Source organism: Myodes glareolus, chromosome 3 (genome assembly GCF_982192425.1).
Source record: "Myodes glareolus chromosome 3, mMyoGla1.1, whole genome shotgun sequence".
Classification (NCBI taxonomy): Eukaryota; Metazoa; Chordata; class Mammalia; order Rodentia; family Cricetidae; genus Myodes; species Myodes glareolus.
Window position 1 is genome coordinate 66,333,546 of NC_142028.1, and position 21,802 is coordinate 66,355,347.

At 49.4% G+C, this 21,802-nt stretch overlaps 1 protein-coding gene across 1 annotated transcript in view; it reads right to left on the reverse strand.

The window, feature by feature from the left end:
- Positions 1-21,802, reverse strand: part of Csmd2 (CUB and Sushi multiple domains 2) — a 562,459-nt gene that overhangs the window by 326,043 nt on the left and 214,614 nt on the right. The window contains exon 5 of the mRNA XM_085686610.2: positions 20,955-21,162. Coding sequence (XP_085542736.1) covers positions 20,955-21,162 — 208 coding nt within the window. The remainder of the gene's footprint in view (positions 1-20,954; positions 21,163-21,802) is intronic.

Genomic DNA, 21,802 nt, shown 5'->3' on the forward strand with positions numbered 1-21,802 from the left:
GGACAGAAAGGTTGTAGGGCAGAGGGCACAGGGCCTGTGAAAGAGCATACAGAGGCTAAAACAGTATTGTATTGGGAAAGGAAGCAGAAACTAAAGAGGTTCTGTGTGGTAAACTGAGGCAAAGCAACAGGTAGCAGAGACACACAGACAGGAGTCATGGCATGAAGCAGGCTCCACATGGATACAGATCTTGTTGAATAGGACCACCTGTCTTGACCCTGTCAAACAATGTCTGGCAGATGCTAGTCTAGGGACATGGTGACAGGGGACGGTGTCATCGAAATCTGAGGGAACCTGACTTGGGAGAGCTCAGATGCCTCCGTGGCTCTGCTGAGTGATGCTGGCACTCCTTTTCCTTATCTGTGGAATGCGGAACAATAAATACCCTTTCAACAAAACTTTCTGGGAGCCTCAGCTTCTGTTATTTATCTACATGTTCTCTTCCCTAAAATTATGGGTTGGGGCTGGTCTCCTTAGCGACACGATTACAAGTCGACAGGTATATGTGCATGTCCCATGTCTTGGGCCCTGAGATCCCTGGGCTTGACGTTTATGGGCTGAGGTCCAGGGGCCACCCTTCTCTTGTCTGATAGTCCAGTTCCTTTGGGAGTCACAGAGGACACTGGGTGGCATAGAGCAGGGGTCACCCAGCCTGCAGTCACCCAGATGCCAGCTGGAATAAACCAATTCTTTTTAGCTTTGGGAACAGGAAAGACCCTTTCCAGGTAACCCCCCTGAACTGAGATGAAGGAGACAAAACAGACTGATTCTAGCTTAACACAGGCAAACTTCATGCCCTCTGTGGCAGCTGGAATGAGATGTCCAGCCAACCCCCACTCCCCAGTCTCTGCCATTTCAATACTTGCTCCTCAGCTGGTGGCTATGTTTGGGGAAGCTCAGGAAGCGTGGCCTTGTTGGAGGAGGTGTGCCGCTGGGGGCTGACTTTGGAAGTCCAAAGACTCTCATCACGCCTGCTCTGCGTTTGCAGCTCAAGATGTAAGAAAACGGCTGTAGGGTGGAAATATGGCTTCAAGGAAGCCCCCAGCTTCCTGCGTCCACCACCATGTTTTTGCTTTACCATCATGGACTCTAACCCACTGGAACCATAAGCCCAAACAAACCCTTTCTCCTGGAAGTTACCTTGGTAGTTCTATCCCAACCATGGAAAAGTAACAAAGAGACTCTCCACGGAAAAGCTGCCTTCATATGCCATCCCTTTTAACCCTCCCAGTTTGGAATGAGGACACCAAGATTTAGATGTCAGTTCTTCCAAGGTCACATCTCTTGTAAGTTTGGGTATAAGGTGACCTTGATAAAGGGCCTTTGATTCTAAGCCAAGTTTTTATTTTTATCTGTTGGACTGAAAATGGGATCTAGGGCCTGTACCTTCTAGGTAAGAGCTCTACCAAAGAAGCACATTCCATACAACAACTACTATTTTACAGTGTACTATTCATTGTGTGTATGTGTGTGTATGTGAGTATATGTGTGTGTGTGTATGTGTGTGGTGTTGCATGCATTTGAGTATACAGGTCCTTTGACGGAGAAGCCTTGTTAGCCAATTAACTTTAAGAGGTGGGTTCAAGTTAAGGTGTGGCAGGTGTGCTCTCTCTATTGATTCCCACGGAGCACAGCTGAGTTTGGACTTCTCGTTCCTGTTTCGTGAGTTTTCCCTTTATAGTAAATAAAAATATAATTGTTTTATCCTTTAGCTAGCCTGGTTATTTCCCGAATGGAGCTAACTTCTACACCTTGTGGCTGTGGGCATACATAGAGGATGGAGTTGAAGATGCGGGAGTCTTCCTCTAGCATTCATCTTACTGCATTGAGACAAGGTCTCCCTGGATGGGCAGCTCTTGCTGGTTTGACCAGACGAGCTGACCACCGAGTCCCTAGGCTCTTCCTGGCTCAGTCTCTGCCCCCAGTCCCGGAGTTGCAGGCATGCACAGCCATTCCTGGCTGTTAAGGTGGGGGCTGGGAATCTATGTCCAGGTCCTTATGGTTGCTCAGCAAGTGCTCCGATCCTCACATCCATTCATTGATAACCCTTGCCCTGGCCCTAGGGGGTAGACTTAGAGAGGAATGAGCTGAGGTTCAGAGAGGCGAAGCACCTTGCCCATGGTCACACAGACCAGACCGTCACCATCATTTCCTGCTGACTCACAGAATCCGGCTGCTAAGAAACAGTGATGGCCTGCCGCTCTTCTAAGCAAACATCCCACTCCCCAAATCCACCATCCAGGCTACAGCTCCCACTGGAGGGATCTGGTGGAGTCATTATGACACTCCAAAGAGACAAAGCATTGCAAATTGAACGGCAAAAATCTATTTTCACATGCTGATGAAGACATAGCTGACACTGGAAGAGTGAATTGCTCCACAGAAACACGCAAGCCATGTTTTTCTGAAACACACACACACACACACACACACACACACACCAGAAAACTTGGAGTTATAGCTTAAGAAAAATAAGAGCAGCTGACTATCACAGATAAAAATGCCCTTTTGCCTAATTGGATGTTTAATAAGGACTCCTAATTAATTCCCCTGAATGGAGAGGTTTTACACTGGTGTTATCTCAACCCCCTTGCTGACGGGGCTGGTTATTTCTAGATACAGAATAATGAATCTTTTCCAGCCAGGCCAGGAGTCGCCAGAGACTTGTCTACTTCCTTGTGAAGGTAATTATTCGCTAAGGCATCAGGGGGAGGAGGAAGTGGGGAAGGAGCTGGGTGTGGATAATTACAAGCAGAGGGGTTGGAGGGTTCTTTTGGGGGAGCTGGGGAGCCCGCTGTTGGGCAGGGGTTGAAAAGAAGGTTGGCAATCGCGTCAGGATCCCTGGTGGAAGGGAAGATGGAACATCAGTGTCTGGGATGTCATCTCTGTTCAGAGTGAGGCCTGGGGACACTTGCCCTCCTGTGAACAGTGTCACTTGATAGAGCTTGACAGTCTAATAATTGTGAGTCGATTGGGCTGCAAGCCGAAGTCAGGAAGCAAGCCTGTCTGCGACTCTTCTTGGCTGGGTCAAAGGCTGGGCTGTCACTGTCTGGGGACCCTTGTGGCACCACCAAGATGACATGAAATAAAATAGGTTATCTGGACAACTCAGGCCTCAGACCGGCAATGAGGACGACGTGGCTAAATGACACGGACCATTTGTCTACAGTGACAGGGCTCTCTTGAGGAGCAAGGCTGGCAGCAGCTGTCCTCGGCTGTCCCACACTGGCTACAGGGGCTACCATCCAGCCACAGCCCAAGAAGGCACCCTGGCACAGAAGCAAAGGGACCGGGGCAGAGGATGTGGGTCTACAGATGCCTTCTCTGAACAGACACACACCTCCGAGATCCGGGGGTGGGGGGAATGAGGGGTGCAGAAAGAGAAAGAGGCTGGAGGCAAAGGAGGGTTCAGACTCTACTTATGAAGTTCTGTGACCTTGAGGGCGTAATCTCTAGGAATCTGTCCAAAATAATTGTTTAAATATGCAAAGGAAACAAGGAGGTGCCTGGCACACAGTAGGTGCTCCACAAACATGGCTCCCATTTTTCTTCCTCACACAATACCGGCTCCCCGAAATATCACTTTAGGGGGCAGAGCTCCTGCTTAGGAGGGGAGTCTACAGTGCTGTGCTCATATGCAAATGTGTGGGCATTTTGTGGTACTAAAGTTTCACATTTCAGCAATCTGGGAGGAAGGCCTGCAATCTGCAACCTGCCCTATGACACCGGCATAATGGGCACTCAGCATCTAGTGGGACTCACCCTTGACTTTCTCCTACGGTCCTTTAGGACAGTGCCAAATGACTCTGGTGTATTAGAGCCACCTGGCATGGAGGGACATCACTTCCTCCTGCTGTGGCTTCTGCCTTGCACCAGCTTGAGGCTGTGCCCCTGACTCAGCAACCGCAGAGGTTGAAACTAGCAGCACCTTGAACCTGGACGGCATGCTGGGAGGCCTGGACCGCATGCTGGGAGGCCTGGACCAGAGGAGGGGGTAAGGCAGAGAGGCCAGTTCCTGTCCTAACGCTATGCAAGGTCTGAGGAAGGACACACGGGATAAAAAGTTGGGTCTGCTCAAGGCCCACTGTGCCAAATGAGTTCTCGTAAGGCTACACAAGGGCCCCAGAGGGCAAGCGCACTGAGGACACACGGATTGCTGGCAGTACATCTGGTTCTGGAATCCACTGGGAAAGCCACGCTTCTCCAGGCTGCCCTCCTGGGGGTCAAGGCAGAAAAGTGAATTTGAGGACAGAGGAGGAGAGGAAAGAGGGGAGGACTCTAGATCTGGGCTCAGAGTCCAGAGATGGGAGCCTCACCTCCTTCCCAGCTGAGAAAGTTATCAGCCGGGTGACACTAAGCACCTCTCTTTACCTCTTACACCCCAGACTTGATGAAGAATGATGGGTTATTCTTTTAAGGAGAACTTCATAAGGTTCGAGGGTAGTGTCCATGAACCCTTGGCCCAGCGTCCCACATTCGATAGCTCTTGACACAACTCTTGCAGGTGTGCTGAGGCAGGAGGGCAGAGGCTGGGAGAGGCCACATAGACTACACCACAGGGCCTGCTCTGAGGGGAAGGGAGGACCCTGGACCAGCTGGCATGGATCTCCCCAAGGAGTCAGGTGGAAAACTCAGCTGCTCAGGAGAGTGTGTGAGAAGGAGATTAAATCTCTAAGGTTAGTTTTCTTTATCTGTAAGATGGCCATGCTGATGCCTAACTCGAAAATGGCAGGGAAAGCTGGGACAAGACAAGGGTCGCATTCGATAGATACAACAGCCTCGATTCAGTCAGAGGCAACCAAATGATACTGGCCTGTGTTTTTAACTTTAAAAATAAAATTTATGTATTTCTGATAAATAAGATGATGTTTTAAGATATGCATGTATGCAGTGTTATGCACGTGGTCGCTATGGTGGAGTTAACTGGCCTATCTACCATCTCACAGAATTAACTGTGCCCCTTGCTCCCTGTGGCATTAGCCAGTCACAGAAGGATATATACTGATGATCTCAAAAGCAGAATTCCCCAAACAGAGGAAGCTCATACATACAAAGAAAGTACAGAAATATGGAAATACACACACACACACACACACACACACACACACACACACACGAGAAAGAGAGAATAAAAGTTAGTTTCCCAGATGGAGGGGTGGGAGCTGGGGAAAAGTACATCGGAGGGCAGAAAGCGGCTCCGATATAAATGAGTGAGTGGCCATGGATGGACAGCATCTACAGTCAGCCACAAGGTTTATTTAGACAGCGTTCATTTATCTTGAGGGCATTCCCACTACCAAATGGCTCTGAGACTAGGCCTGAGGAGCCCGGTGCCACATGCCTTCCCACTTGGGGGTGGAAGAAAGAGCCTGCAAGGAGGTCATGGAGACGCTTCAGGTCACAGTTTGCCTGCCAATCTTTCCACCTGTTGGCATGGGGACTCGCACTGATTCCCGAGGGCTCACTGATGGTGGGTCAAGTCTGTGCTCTGAAAGAGTTAGTATCGGGAGGAGGATGTATGAAAAAGGCAAGTGGCCCAGGCCAGTGTGACGGGAGACTGAGAGCTGGGGAGCTGAGAGAGAGCTGCTTCCAACCTCAAGGACCCAGGAAGAAAGCTATCTTCTGCCAAGGCCTACACAGAGCAAACAAGGGGGTGAAGTCAACTTCAGAAGTCCCTTCAAGGGTCCCTTCTTGCTCACTGTCTCCCAAATCAGCATGAAAATGGCAGGCAAATCTGTTTGTGAAATACATGAAGAATGTCCACCAGGAGCCAAAGGGCTTCACTTTAGGTCATAGATGTGCCGGCTCAAACTCAAGAATCAATCCTAGCCAAACATGTATGTCAAGCGTATGTTGAAAAATTCAATAATGAGTCCATTTATATGAAGACGGACTACTTCTCAAGGGCGGAACCCACCATTTTCCTTATTGCTCTGCTAGAGCTCCTCCACAGGCCGAGTGGCTCTAAAACTTACATCGGCCTCAGAACTCCCACAAGAGTGTTAAAAAACAAACAAACAAACAAACAATGTACCCTGAGGCGGGAGAAGTATTTCAGTGGATAAGAGTGGGCATCGGCTCTTGTAGGGGATCTAAGTTCCGTTCTCAGCACCCACTTTAGGTGGCTCACAACCACCTTAACTCCAGGGATCCAATGCCCTCTTCTGGCCTCCGGGGGCACTGCACCCACACGCACACTCACACCTAGACACATACTTATAAATAACAATTTAAAACATTACCCAAGTGCTATTCTGAGAAGTTTATGGTTGTGGAGGCTGGGGAGGAGGGGAGGGGCATCAATCTGCTTTTTGAAACACTCTTGCTGTCAATTTTCTGAGCAGGAGATTGCTGGAGGGAATTTGAAAAGTATAGTCAGTTCTAGGGGGCATTTTGGAAAGCAGGAGTAAAACCAAGGGGGTGTCTTTGGAAGCAGCTTTGCGGTCCCTGAAATTTGGGGTATCTGTCCACCTCTTCTCCCTGTGCCCTGCCTATCCCCTAACAGACAGGAGACAATGAGTTCCTCAGAGGGCTCACCCCCTGCATCAAACCATTTGATGGTCCTCACGTCTTTCCCCCAAAGCTTTCAGGCCTGGGACCTCCACAGCAGTGCACACTGAGACCCACAATCTCACCCCAGGGCATCCAAACATGGCTGGTGAGAGATGTCGCTTTCTTCCACTGATATTTCTTCTTACGGCAGTCGGGGCTGCACACCGCTCATTCAGTCTGGCCTTTCTTCCTGCCCCTTCTCTTTGGCCAACATCCACCCACCTCTCTGCTTTCTCTACATCGCACCTCAGTCATAACGCAGTGAGTGACCCATGGAGGAAACCGAAGAGGATGAAGCTCCACACAGGCCTGCCTGGCTTTGGAGACAGGAAGTAATCCTGAGACTTAAAAGGGGCCCCCAGTGGGAATCAAATTCAAGGCTGACGATGGAAGTGTGCTCATCCCTCTCTGACAGCCTTTTCTACTGTCACCCTGGGGTTTGCAGGTAGGAGGCAAAGGGCACTTGAGGGAATCCTGGTGGGACAGGTGGTTGGTAAATTGATTCCTCCCCAAGCCTGGGGCACAGCAGCGAGCCCTGCCCGTTAAGTCTCTCACTTATTGCCAACTAGGGGTGCCAGTCCAAAGACTCTAGTGAAGAGATGAAATGGATGGGGCTACAGAAAATGGCACAAGGCGCCAGACAGCCATTTGCTTAGCAAACTGGCTAATTTTAACCTCTGCCTCTCAGACCAAAACTCTTTTGAAGGGAAAGAATAAAAAAGAAAGTGATATTTAACACATTTCTATATCTGTGCCAGAGTCTCTCTCTCTCTCTCTCTCTCTCTCTCTCTCTCTCTCTCTCTCTCTCTCATTCTAAGTAGGAGCCCAAGTGATTTCTCGGTCAAAAGGTGGTGAGGGGAAGGGAGGGAAAGATAAAAAAGCGAAAGCAAACACCCCAGAGACCATCCATGGCTCCCGTGGTCATCAGTCCTCTCCAGCCCTGCCCACCGCTGGGCTGTTTCTGGGTTTTTAGGACTGGCCAATGACTTGCATGATTTAAGATCTTTCCTGGCGCTGATCAGCTTTCTCTGGACAAGCAGTTTGCTGATTAATTATTAATCAGACGGAGTTTAGGAGGAGTAATCAGCAAGAGTCAGTGCTAATTTGCAAATGTCCCCCAGGAAGGTGATTACTTAAAATACTTGGTTGGCGAAGCTCCATGTTAACCTTTGCAATTAGCCACAGGACGCTGAGATGGGCCAGGCGCGGTCCTGGGGCAAACCCAACCCAGAGTCCTACTAAGTGCAAGGACCTGGGCCTTTTCCCCCCTCTTTTTCTTTCCTTTATCATTTTGCAGGCAATTGGGATGGAGTGAGGGAGAGAACAGGAAGGGTATGAAAAAATACAGATATATCAGTAAGCAAGGTATTGACAAAGGCCTGGAATACAGCAAGATATTATGCTAGACAGCTAATGTCTGCTTGAGGCTGTGTAAAAAGGGAAGTTTTCCTGGGCGGGAGATATTTAAAGTGAACTGAACCTTTCAAAACATACAGGTCAATTAAATGAGTGTGTGTGTGGTGGGGGGGGGGGAGCGAGAGAGTAAGAGAAAGAGAGCATGCTTTGAAGAAAGAGGCCTTTAAGACTGAAGGAGGAATGGAATCTTAAAGGAGGTGGGTCCAGACACAGATCCTGCAAGCCCATCTGGAAAAGGATGAAGCAATTTGTAGCTGGGCCATGGGAAGGATGGGAGAGACACTGAGGAAATCAGAGGGGTAGGCTAGGCAAGGTAGAACCTTGCTGTGGGATGAGACAGAAAGCCAAGATCCAATCTGATTTACAAACTAGAACGCTTCCCTTGTTTCCTGGAGAGTGGATGCTGGGATACGTAGAATCGGGTCACTGAGCGGCCCAGAGACACTGGCTGCACAGAATGGGTTTATCCTTGGAGACAGACTGACGTGGGAAGGGGAGGGGAGGGAGGGAGAGGAATTGTTATAGTAGGAAGGGAAGGAGAAGTCAGAATTGAAAAGAAACCGTCAAACCCAGTGAAAGCATAGGCAAGCCAAAGGACACACGGGCACACAATGGATGCTAAGCCTGAAAAGAATGGAACTCTGACACCCGGCGAACCTGGAGAGCATCATTCGAAACACAAAAGAACACGTGTGCAGCCCACCTCCCTGAGACACCCAGAGGAGCCTGGCTCAGAGGGACAGACAGAAGGGCCACAGGCTGGAGGCTGCCATTTAATCGTTGTGTAGCTTCAGCTGGGGGATGAGAGGGTGGGCAACGTTGGGCGGGATCGGTATCCAATGTCCTTGATGCCACCAAATTGTCCACTTAGTGGGAAAAAATGGCAAATTTCATGTAATACATATTTCACCACACTAAAAAAGACACCTACTTTAGATGTGTTCGTTTTGAGATTCTTTTTGCATATACATGGAGCTCGGAGGGCTGAAATTTGAACGGAGAGCTATCGGCATGCAGACGATATTGAAAACGGATCTGTGAGGTCACCTGGGGAAGATGAGAAGAGGGAGGGTCCTGGACCATCTTGGATCTAAGAGAAAAGGCTGAGCAGATGCTGAGCAGTGGAGAGGAGGGATAAGGAGGCACCCAGGAACGACCATGGTAGCAGACACAGGGCATCCTGGTAGCCAAGAGAAGGAAGCTGTCTTAATGAGGGTTACTGTTGCTATGAGGAACCAAAAAATAAGCTGGGAGGAAAAGGGGTTATTTCACTTAAACTTCCATATCGATGTTCATCATTGAAAGAAGTCAGGGCAGGACCTCAAACAAGGAAAGATCCCAGAGGTAGGATCTGATGCAGAGGTCATGGAGGGGCACTGCTTACTGGTTTGTTTCTCATAGTGCTCCTCAGCCTGCTTTCTTATAGACCCCAGGACTGCCAGCCCAGGACCACCACCCACCATGGGCTGCGCCCTCCCCATGAACCACTGATTGAGAAAATGCCTTGCGGGCTTGCCTACAGCCTGATCTCCCAGGGGTGTTTCCCCAGTTGAGGTTCCCTCCCTTCTGATGACTCTAACTCATGCCAAACACATTTGCCAAAAAAACCAATCACGTGAGGATGGAGGAGTGATAGTGGATTTGGCCACCTGGGGTCACTTGTAGTCTTAGTAAGGTCTGCTTTAGTGACAATGTCGGGCACAGGTAAGAAAGAGAATGGTTTCGGCACTTGGCTAGCTGGTAACTGAGTGGGGTGGAGAAACAGGAAATTTTGTGAGAATCTTACCGGTTTCGGGTTTTAGGTGAGAGACGCTAGAACCTGGCTGTGTGCTGTTAGGCGTGTTCAGAGTGGGCAGGAGATAAGGAGATAAAGGACACAAGATGAGATAAGGTGTCTCTAGCAGGGACTTCTGGAGAGGGTGAGAGCCAGAAACAGGGAGAGGCTGGTTTGGGGCAGAAGCAGGACATCTTACCTGTGGGGACACAGGGTATGGCAGAGGTCACCTCACCAAGCATTTTAGCTGCTCACCCACATTTCCTGGCTTCCTCAGAGCTAGTATGGGCCATGTGGTAATTTCCAATCAATGAAAAAGGAACCAGGAGTAAAGGCTATCATATCGGGGTAGGACAGTGAAAAGCCCCTGCTGGATTCTTAACTCATCGTCCCTGCCATGCCACTGGAGAAGGTCACATGTTCCAGATAGTGCAGACATCAGATGGGGGAACATTCTGGAGAAGGTCACATGTTCCAGATAGTGCAGTCATCAGATGGGGGAACATTCCTGAGCCCCTGGGTACAGACTCGCATGACTCTGAATTACAGACACTTCATCATAGTATTACATGACTGAGTTTTAGGGTCGACGGCGTTATCTTCTTAAAATTTATTTATTTTATGTGTGCTTCATCTTTATTCATATTTATTTTATGACGGTTGCTTCATCTGCATATATGTCTGTGCAAAGTGAGTGGACCTGGTGCCTATGAAGCGCAGAAGAAGGCACTAAATTCCCTGGAACTGGAGATGCAGATGGTTATGAGCCATCATGCGGGTGCTGGGAATTGAACGCAGGTCCTCTGGAAGATTGCCCTGAATTGATGGCTTTCAAATTATAGGGGAGGCAAGAGATGAGGCTGGGGTGGGAGGCAAGGGCTAGTAGGATCCAAATGAACCTTCTGTGCCTTATCAAGGCTTTGGATTCTGTTCTGTGAGACAACAGAGAATGACGGAGAGCTTTCGCCTGGGGCTCAGAATGTCAGAGCTGCATTTTAATTAAGCCATTCTGATGGCAGTGGGGAGAATGAATTAGAGAGAGCCAAGATGCCGGGAGACCGGGAGAACGGCTATTAAAACCCACAAAGAAGAGAAGATGATGGCCGAATTCGGAGAGTGGCAGCAAGGCTAGAAAGACATATTGTCGGAAGTACGCTGGGAGAACGTAGCCCTTAATTGGATGTGGCTGGTGAGATGGGGGAAAATCCCAGGATTTGAGATAACGAGGTAGTGCCAAAAACTAGAAAACAAAGAAAACCAATTTGGCCTTTATGCAGTCAACGATGAGCAGAGATGGGGCAGTCTTGGCAATGGTGCCATGTGGCTGGGGCAATACCCACCAAGTTAGTGGCTCTATAGTTTGATATTCAGTGGAGAGGTGGGCGAGGGATCCAGCTTTGGATTTCAAAATGAACATATGTGACTGAAGCCTTGATAGCAGGTAAGCTCACCCAAGGAGGATGTGTTCCTTGAACAGGGCAATAAGGCTGGAAAGGGGCCTGAAGGCAATCAAAGGAGAGACGATTGGAAGGAGGGCTTAGAGAGGCCCAAGGAGGACCAGAAAGAGGGTAGTGGGGATATAGCTCCAAGGTAGACCATTGCTTAGCATTTGCAAGGCCCTGGGTTCAAATCCCAGTAATGCATTCAACATAAAACAAAGCCAAAAATTAGAAGGAGGAGCCTGAAGGCAGAGAAAGAAAATATCCACTATAAAATGCCCAATAGTAAGAATTACAGAACATCTTCCAAGACGGTGTCTGAAATGCCTTTTGGAGTCAGTAGTGGGCTTTGTTGAGGGAACAGGTGCTCTCTGATCTCCGAGTGAACAGCCTCAAGGAAGGTCGAGGTTTGAAGAGGGAAGTAGATGAGGGGAATAACAGGTACCAAAGTCTGGGAACACAGTGTAGACCACTCTTCAGGAAGTTTGGGTTAAGTCGGGTGTGGTAGCTCAGGCCTTTAATCCCAGCACTTAAGAGCTTTGTGAACTAGAAGACAGCACAGCCTACACACAAGTTCCAAAACAGCCAGGCCTATACAGAGAAACTCTTAAAAAACAGAAGCTTGGGTGGCAAATGAACTGGATACCAAAAGTCATACCTTCCATGAAGTCTCCCTGTTTGGACCAGTTTCACTCCCTCCCTTTTCAAATGACCCAGGCTGCAGAGTTGAACCACTCCAACAGATTATCAAATGCCAGTTTTCTACGTGAATCCTACTGCCTCCGTGGATCTCTGAGTGTCACACCCTAGCCACTGGTTGGAGAGAAGCTGAGATTAAATTAAATCTGGGGAGAGAGAGAGAGAGAGAGAGAGAGAGAGAGAGAGAGAGAGAGAGAGTCAAGAATGTTCTGGGAAAGAGATTGCAGGAGCCACAGAGGGGAGAAGGGAGAAACTCTGGTGGAATACAGGCTAGACTAAGCCAAGGATGAGTGGAGTGGACATTTCTGGCCAAAAAAGGAAATGGAGACCTTGGACATTCTGAATGAATCAACACTGTTCCGGAAGATGGGACTTGCCAGAATGTGGGGCCTCCCAAGAAGGGCCTAGAACTATTCCTTCCATCTGTCTTAGCTGTGCTGCCAGGCACCTGGCAGCTCCTCGGGAGAGGTTGAGGACAGCATCTTGTTGTCTGTGCCCTTCACAGCCCTGGCACAGGCCTCCTAGCAGATGAAGTAGTTAGTACAAACCTGTTGTATGCCGTCAGAGCCATGGGGGGCAGGCCAGCTGCCCGACTTCGACGTCCCGCGCACAGGACTAAGAGCCCCAGCTTCAACAAAACCCCTGTGTCTATGGCAGACGACACAGCACAGCCTTGAGCCCTGCTCCTCTGGGCTCAGCCTTTTGCGCTCTTTCTGAGAGCATGTTCTCACCTGCAGAAAGGAGGAGAGGAAGCCACACTGCTCCTCACCACAGAGCGTGGGAGCTGGGGCCTTGGCCCTGCAGACTGTGCATGCCAGTGGCCTGCTAGGGCACTAATCCTTTCCTATGGCTTGGCTGTGGAGCTTGTAATGCTATTTCCAACTCGAAGAGATGCATGAGATGAGATTTTAAAAGGCTAGTTATTTATGGCCTGGCTCCTGATGGATACAACAGATGCGATTTCATGGGTTCCATCAGAAGCGAACAGTCTCTTGGTACGGCTTAAAGCAGTGGCATGTAACAGGGAAGGAGAGGCAGTGGGGGCATCACACAGCTGGGGACAGGGGCAGGGTCTTAGTCTCAGCCTCAGTTGGTTATTCCCCAGATTCCCTGAGTGAGGCCAGTGTGGGACCTTGCTCCTGCCTAGTTTCTGACATTCAAGGAGAATAAAACCTTAGAAGACACATTCTGGGCCTTGTATAAAGTTCAAAGGCAGCTAGGGCATGGTAATGTTTCCTCAGGCTCCTCCTGGGGCCCAGCAGAAACGTTTCAGCTTCCACCCTCCCCCCAGTGATGTCTCTCCTGATCCTCTTCTCCTATCATGGGGTCCTGGCTGTTCTTCCCCCATTTTACTCATTTCTGTTATGAGATTTCACGGGTGCTTGCTGTTCACTCCGCGGTTGTTTTGGGATCCTAAGTTCCACAGAAGCACAGGCCTCTATTATCTTCTCCAGCACTGTGTTCCCAGGGCCAGGCCCAATGCCAGACAAGGCACAGGCCTAAGGACTACGTAGAGATAGAAAATCTGCGATGGTAGGAGACTAGTGAGAAAGATGGGGTGGCCCAGGACAGTGAGGGTAAAAATAGAGAGGAGCTGTTGGCACTTCAGGGAAATCTGACACCAAATTTGGCTGTGGTGACTGCTGAGTTCATTGACCACCCTGGCAGGTCCTATCCCAAAGTCCTGTCATTAGAGCTATGAACAGCTTGGAGTCTTCTTTCCATCATTGCAGTAGACTTGGCTTCCTTACAATGCCTGCTTTATTCTAGAATGGCCAGCATGTGTTACCTATCTCCTCTACCTTAGCCCCACCTCTTCCCTGTGCACTCTGTTCAGTATGTGTCCACCTTAGCCCCGCCTCTTCCCTGTGCACTCTATTCAGTATGTGTCCACCTTAGCCCCGCCTCTTCTTACCCTGTGCACTCTGTTCAGTATGTGTCCACCTTAGCCCTGCCTCTTCCCTGTGCACTCTGTTCAGTATGTGTCCACCTTAGCCCTGCCTCTTCCCTGTGCACTCTGTTCAGTATGTGTTCACCTTAGCCCCACCTCTTCTTCCCCTGTGCATTCTGTTCAGTATGTGTCTACCTGAGGCCCGTCTCTCCTCTTCTTACCCTGTGCACTCTATTCAGTCAACAGTCATTCATTCAGAGACATGGACAACCCTCAATTCCTCTCCTTCATTCATCATCCTTCCTGCGATTCTTCAGGTCTCATGTAGCCCTGCTAGCCTCAAATTCACCACATATCTGAGGATGACCTTGAACTTCATGATCCTCCTACAGCTACCTCCTGAGGGCTGGGATTACAGATATGCGCACTCAGTTCATTTGAGACTAAAGATTGAGCCCAGGCTTTCTACATGCTAGACAAGTACTCTATCCACTGAGCTCTCACCCCAGCCCTATAGCTGAGATGTTTTTCAGGTCCTCTCTTCCCTACCTCAGAGCAGCCCAGGCAGGTCCTTCTCCAGCCCCAGTGCCTGCAAACAGGCTTGACAGCTGCCTTCTGGCCCTTCAGGTTTGACCCCATTAAAATTCAGAGTATTCTTGCTGCTGTGCTTAAGGCTTTCAGTAGCTTTGCACCACCGTGGAAGCCTCCCTGTGAGCACAGGGTAAGGTTCTGAGGTCACATGTCTGCTGGTATTTGGAGCTTCATGCACTGCCATCTTCTTGCCCCATTCCTAGCACCTGGCTTACAACCCCCCAACACTAGGATCCTTCCATTCTGTTCCGGACTATTGGAAAAATCTTATTCATTCTTGGGCTCCACATAAAAACCATCCCTGGGGACACATCACTCAGAGTCTCAGATGCAATGTCCCCACTGTGTCACAAAGTTTGACAACTTTTTTGAAGGACAGTCTTCTTCTTTTTTTTTAACAATCTTATTTTACATACCAATCTCAGTTCCCTCTCCCTCCCATCCACCAACCTTCTCCCCAACCCACCCCCATCCACTCCAGCAGAGAGAATGAGGCCTCCCATGGGGAGTCAACAGAGGACATTCAACTTTCTATCCCCTGGAGTTTCGCATCCTTGGACTCCTCCTTACTCTACTCCCAGTAAGAGGTCTGCAGTCATGTGGCATGACTCTGGCCAGTGAGAACATCTCTGGTTTCAGAGCACTGAGGGGAGGTATGTGATTGAGTACAGTTGCGGTATTGCCTTTTGCACGTACCATCAAGAAAGGTAGGGGTCACAAAGACACCCCTCAAAACACTACAGCCTATCTCGACTGTTCTTGGTTGATCTTGTGGACAACTTACTTGACGGTAAGACCCGATTGCTGAAGACATTCTGTATTTGACTCCCAGAACATGAGGAGCTCAAGCTAGTGCTGACCTGGAAGCTTCATCCTTACTGGCTAGTTTTCACAATGCTGGAAGGCATTATGCATGCTACTGGGAAGAAAGATAATTGCAGTCTTACCTAGCTGTGAACCTGGCAGGCTACCGTAATGACTGACCTGTCAAGATAAATGCCCACTGGCAATAGAGGCACCAACGTTATGGGAGTAACCAAACACTTTCTGGTTGGAGTTAAGGTCCATGCTATAAATCGAGGCCTTATTCCTGGCACCATTAATGGAGCAAGAACCTGAGGCCAGCTAGTCACAGGCCCTAGGGAAGAACCTACCACTATCTTTCTGCTAAATGGACACAATATTAAACTGACTCCTAGAGACATATTGTTATAAGCACAGATCAGTGCATCGCTCAACCCTCATCAGAGAAGCTTCTTGCAGTGGGTGGTGACTGACACAGAAATCCACAACTGGTCCACGTGGAGAGAATAGGAGATTGCAGAGTGCTCGGTCCTAAATGGAGCATCAATATCACATCCTCTGGCCCCAGGCTCAAGGGTCACTATGGAAGAGGCAGAGGCAGTGGTTGACTACAGTACAACAGTGTTCGCTGAACATGGCAGGGGAGCTGTACACATGAACTGATAGTGACCATCCAGCACAGAATCAAGCCACACGAAATCCTGACATGGAGTGGGCTGTAGGTCGGGAAGTCCCACACCTAGCTGAGGAGTCAACTGATACCCTGCTGGGAGAGGGGAAGCCCTTTCTCTTTAGCAATGTGGCCCTTGAGAGGCTACCCTTGCTGCAACAGATGGTCCCACACTCATATATGTACTGGCCACACTAAATGTGTTAAGAGGAAAAAAAGAAGAAGAGAACACATGAAACTGGGAAGAGATGGTCGTGGAGGGGATGGAAGAGGAACTGGAGGGAGGGAGGTGGGGAGTGTCTTGATCCAAACACATCAAATGCATGTATGAAATTTTCAGTCAATTAAAAAAAACAGTAAGAAGAAAGAGAGGCACTATGCCCCCTTCCGACCAGGATGGCTAGCACAGGTGGGTGGCAGGGACCTGGTGGAAGGCATTTTGGCCTATTCATGGGGAAAGCCCACCTGAAAATGAAATGAATCCATAGAGTGTGAAGCAGGGAAGGAGAATGGCATCATTTGTTTGCCTTGACCCAGCACCAGCTGAAGCCCAACTCCTGGATATTTTAGTGACAGAAGCCAACACATTCACTTTTAGCGTTAAGTCCGTTGGAAATGGGGTTTCAGTTCTTGAACTGAAAGTCTCTTTTTTTTTTTTAGCCCCTGGGAGAACCTCTTTTATACATCTTAGAAAAATAGCCAACACACAATATTGTGAACCGTCGAATAATATTCTCCTTCTGGTACTAGCCGTGAGCTCCAGGGTCCAGTACAGTGTGAGGGATTAGAAAAACACTTGCGGAGTGAATAAATAACTTCCCAGGACCCCGGCCTGTGCCTGTGTGTCCTCAGTTTCTAGGAAATCCTGGTTCATAGGAGGGTCTCAATAAATGTCTAAGGCAAATACATAGGAGCGAGTAACAAAGCACACAAAGAATAAAAACCGACTGTTGGCTGTGAATGAGCAAATAAGCAAATAGGTATTATAAGGAGACCCCCACAGACACAACGCCGTGCGCCTTCTGACGCCGGCTGCTTTTACTGGGCCCTCGCTGAAACACCTAGGCAAAAGTCGCCAAGATCAAATGGCTCCATTGTGCTTAAACTTCATGTGTTGAAAGCCCAATAATTAAAAATGAGGTCTTTCAAAGGGAGAGAGGGTGTTGCCCCAAAGCATTGACACCGACTACCTTCGAAGTAGCCTGGAACTTCTGTGCCCCTGACTACACAAACAAAAGCAAGGAAAGACAGGGGACTAATGTGAGGGGACTCTGAGGGTGAGAATGAAGTCTGTGGAGTTCTGGGTTCCTAGGGATGCCTTGCCCTTTGTCTCTCCAAGTATAGACCTGGAGTGGTCCCCAGACCCGGAGGACTGCACCAGGGAGGAGCCCGGCAGCAGTGCCCATGTTTAATCTTCTCAGTGTGGTCTATAGCATGAACCCCATTTTCAAGTGTGAAAACAGAGGCTCAAAGGGGTCATTTACAATCCCCGGATTACATAGCTACTTGAGGCCGAGTGTATCTGACTGCCAGGCTTGTCCTCTCCTCCTCTAGATGGCCTGATGGAGCTTTAGACTTAACTCTAGAGGGGTTGAACTGGGAGGATGGGCCACAAAACAGAGGAAGGGGGAGAGGGGTAGGTCCAGAGGTCTCTCCTCGGCTTTCCCTGCAACGATTACCCCATTAGTGGAGAGGCAGTCTTCGTAGCCAACTGGCAATAACTTCTCATCTCAATCTGACCCAAAGTCTTCCAGAGACCCAGACCCCACATAGTAACAGAGTTTCTTGCATCCCCAAGCCCAGCCCTTTGATGATATCATGGTCTCCTAAAGAGAGCAGTGCTGAGAACATTTTCATTTAACGTAATGGAAAGGTGTGGGATTCATTGAGAGTCAGAGTTCAAGTTCACCTACTGGGAAACAGCAGAGCATGCAGACAGGCCCCTCCTCTGTCAGCCAAAGAACATCTGGTGTGTGTGTATATGTATACACACCTGTGAAAGGGGTGGGGCACTGACTCAGTGGTATATATGTGGCATTGATATGGAGAGATAGGCCTGGGCACTGTGGCAGCTCATGCATGTCAGGAGTAGCACAGACTGTGCGGGAATTATTCAAGCACAGCCTTTGCTCACGAGCAACCCTCTGCTCCCACACAATGAATGAAGGGCCTAAGTCTAAGTCCTAGGACTCTCTAACCTTGGTGGGACAGCCCATCTTAGGGCTCACAGTAGTAACAGCCTTTCCTACAACAGGCACTTGGGGATTCTAGAAGGCCAGTGTAAACCAGGAAGACCAAGTCCACCAAGAGGTTGCATGCTGGTGGGTTCTGAGGATGGGCTACCTTACTGTTTATCTGCAGCCTCCTCCCCACTACCCGTCTTTCATCACATCACTGCGAGGTCACCTAGTGACTGTTACCTGCCTCACTCTTGGCTCCTGGTTTCCTGTTTTATGCCCTCCTGTGCTGAGAGGTAGCAGGCTCACTTCTAAAATAGCCTTACTTGGCAAAGCAGAAGACTGCAGTCCATTTCTGCACCAGTCCAGAGCAACCCCATGAACAAAGACCTTCAGGAAAACCCCGGTGTTTTTCCCACTCAGCAGAGGGAAGAATGGAAACTGAGTCAGGCGTATTGGATGGCCCCTCTCCTCTGACTCCATGGCAACCTGCTGCTGGGGGAGGGGGTGGCAGGTGTGCTCTATCACAGAACCCTCGCCTCCTCTGCAGCTAAATAGGCGCCCGTTCTGTCTCTTCTAACAGCATGCAGAGTTCAAGAACACAGCCTGGCATCTCATCTACGCTCGCAAAGTAGTCTACCCAAACCAGTAGCACAGCTTTCTGCAAGCATCCGGGGAGGAGAGGGACAGGGGAGAAAGTTTCTTCTTCCCACACTCCCATCCTGAACCCCAAGCTTATTTTGCCTGTGATTGCCAGGTTCATACAAACTCTAACAAAAGATGCATCCCGCCTGGCACCTCTAACGCTAGCCCTCTCGATAACCAGAATTTCATCTTATGACAAAGAGTTGGGAATGACCTCCCTGGTGACCTCTGTGCAATGTCTTCCCCACTGGGTGACTTAAAGGAATAGACAGACTCTTTGAGATCTGTTTCAGGGCATGGATTTGGGTAATGTGTAAACTCACAGCTGGTGGCAGAAGCCATAGATCATTCGGTCTACAGATGAACAACTGAGTCAAACGGGTCTGGGGTTGGAAGAGGGGGCAGGAAAGGACCTCATTCTTACATCTTTATAGACGCTGAAACAACAGACCTAATTAAAAAAAAATAACCATGCCACAGTCTTAGCAGTGAGAGAAAGACACTGTAGCTAGCTAGCTAGCCACATGGCCATGGGGCACCATGACAGAAGGCTTGCTATAGCTAGCTGAGAAGACAGGTTTTAAGTGGGGCTAACCTGGGCTACAACCCCAGCACTATGTGACATCAAGCAAGTAGCAGAACCCCTTTAGTCCTTATTTTTCTCTTTTATCAAGGTAGGGAAATTATGCAACTTACTTTAGAGGGATCTTATGAACATGCAATGAAATTATAGCTGTGAGGGACTTAGAACTGGCCTGGCACCTACGGGTAAAAATGCTCGAGAAAATGCTCAATAATTGCCACTTTCATCATATTCTATTTTGGAGGACTCTGTAATGATGCAAGGAAAATTTTCATGATTCCATGCTAAGTTAAAAATACATGAGTAGAGATATTCAGATATCATTTTATAATATTAAAATATATAAATAGCCAGCTAGAGGGGAGAAAGGGCCAAAGGGGCATACATCATAGAGTTAATCAGGGCCCCCCACTTCTCCCTGTCTTTTCATATTTTCTCTAAGGAGCACAAAGATTGCATTTGCTGGCAGAAGAATGAAGGTTTTAAAACTGAGGCTGGAGCTCCATGGTCTGCAGGCTGTGCAGCTCAGGGGAACTCCAGCTATGTCCCCAACACTGCTCAGAGGTACACTGACAGACTACTCCACCTCCCAGGTGGACTTCACACGCGACTGCCAACGTGGGCTTCTCTGCCCAGCAGAGCACATGCTCCCCAAAGGACTGCATCTGGCTCAGGAGGGCTTTCACCACTGTGATAAGGGGCACACAGGAAGCATAGAAACACAGCCTTCCAGTCTTCCTTTCCCTCCTAGTTCCTTCTTCCTGCCTGACTACCCACCAATAACTATCCCACTCATGTCCTTAGACATTTTCCCCACTTCCCCACTGGTTCTCAAGCCCCGACTTCCTGCTTCTTCTGGAATTTTCAGCAATGCCCTTCTGCCCCTGTCCCATGTCCTGAGCCATCTCTGCCACAGAATCCACAACGATGCCCATTCTAGTCTGACCTACATCTGGAAACATTTCGGCTGGATCCTGATGTGCCAGCCACAAATGCCTCTGGACGACCTCATCCTGATAACAGAGTCACAGTGTGACTCTAAGGTCACACATTTCTGTGTCACACAATCGAACACAGGACAAAGTAAGACTAGTCACACAACAGGCAGGTAGAGTCTTCTCTACGCCGTTCTTAGCCTGCCTGGGCACTTACTAACAGACACCAACCAAGGATGGATGCCAAGCTCCTATCCTCTGAAGCCCTCCCTCCTCCCTGACCTGCCGACATCTGGGAGTATCTGGGATATTCACGAAGAAGAGTAGCCCTCTGGAACAGTAGGTAAGAGGGAGGCAAGATCCTTCATTACTCCCCCCACATCTCAAGGCCCCAGCAGTGCTTGGGAAAGCAACGGCCCCTGAAGGTGGCTGTGTTACCCAGAATTGCAACAAGATTCCACACAGTGCTACCAAGGCTCAAGTCATGAGACCAAGACATTTTTAGCTTTAATTCGGGTTTCTTAACCAAGTTACATCCTTAAAACTCTTTAGCAAGGACACACTTGGAATCAGATATGAAAATCCCTGTTAAAAAAAAAAATGCAGCTCCGCTTCAAAATCATGCAGTGATTTCTCATTATGATGAGATGCAAAGACTCCAGGGTTCAAAACAAGCCAGGGCGGGGGGCAGGGAGAGGCTGGGAAGGACACCTTGGGCAGCCCAGTCCTCCCCAGCTGCAGAGGCCACAGGGAAGGAGGGGGCTGACAGGGAACTCACCAGAGAGAGGAGCCTTCAGTCCCCGTGACCTCCAGGAAGTCATAGCCATCCTCCAACTGGAAGTCAATGAAGACTAGGGCGATGGTGTCCCCAAGCTCAGCCAGAATGGTCCACGTGCAGTCGGCATTGTTATGGTACTCGGCGGGGAAGTGGGGGCTGGAGATGATGCCACTCTGCCCCCGCAGGGTTCCGCCGCAGGCGTCGTCCGCTAGGGAGAGAGACACAAGGTTCCTGTGAGTGGTGGGGTTTCTGGGCCCTGGTTTCATCCACGGAGGCAGAAGAGATCTGAGCTTGTGCTTGTGTGAGCAACTGTCACAAGTCCGGACTCCTAAGAGGTCAGCTCGTTCTCTAAGGATATAAATAAATAGCGAAACATGGTACTTAAAGGAGTCAACTCGGGAAGCAGACACAGAAGAGGCCTCATTAGAGCTGGGTTTTGCAGGGTAAGAAGGAGTTCACTTGGCAGAGTAGGTGTGGAAGAGTGGTTCTTGGAGGAGGGAACCAAATGGCCTCCCTGGATGGTCCCAGGGGAGGAACATCTGAAGGATGGGACATTCACCCAGCCTTGAGAGAGGAATAAGAGAAGGAGAAAAGGGATCAGGAAGGAGGAGGTGTGGAGAAGCAAATAGATCAGGGTGGACCATAAGCACTGGGTGCAAGAGCCAGGAGCCGAGGTGGGAGGGACAGGTGGTCAACTAGAGAAGCTGCTAAGTCTTGCTGAAGGGTTTGGACTCTGCTTGGCAGATGGGAGGAGAGCTGCAGGGCGATGAAGGATCTCAGCAGGGAGTCAGGGGCCAGACCCAGAGTAGTAAGACACCCTTGGTACTCAGGGAGGTACCCGGCTGGTG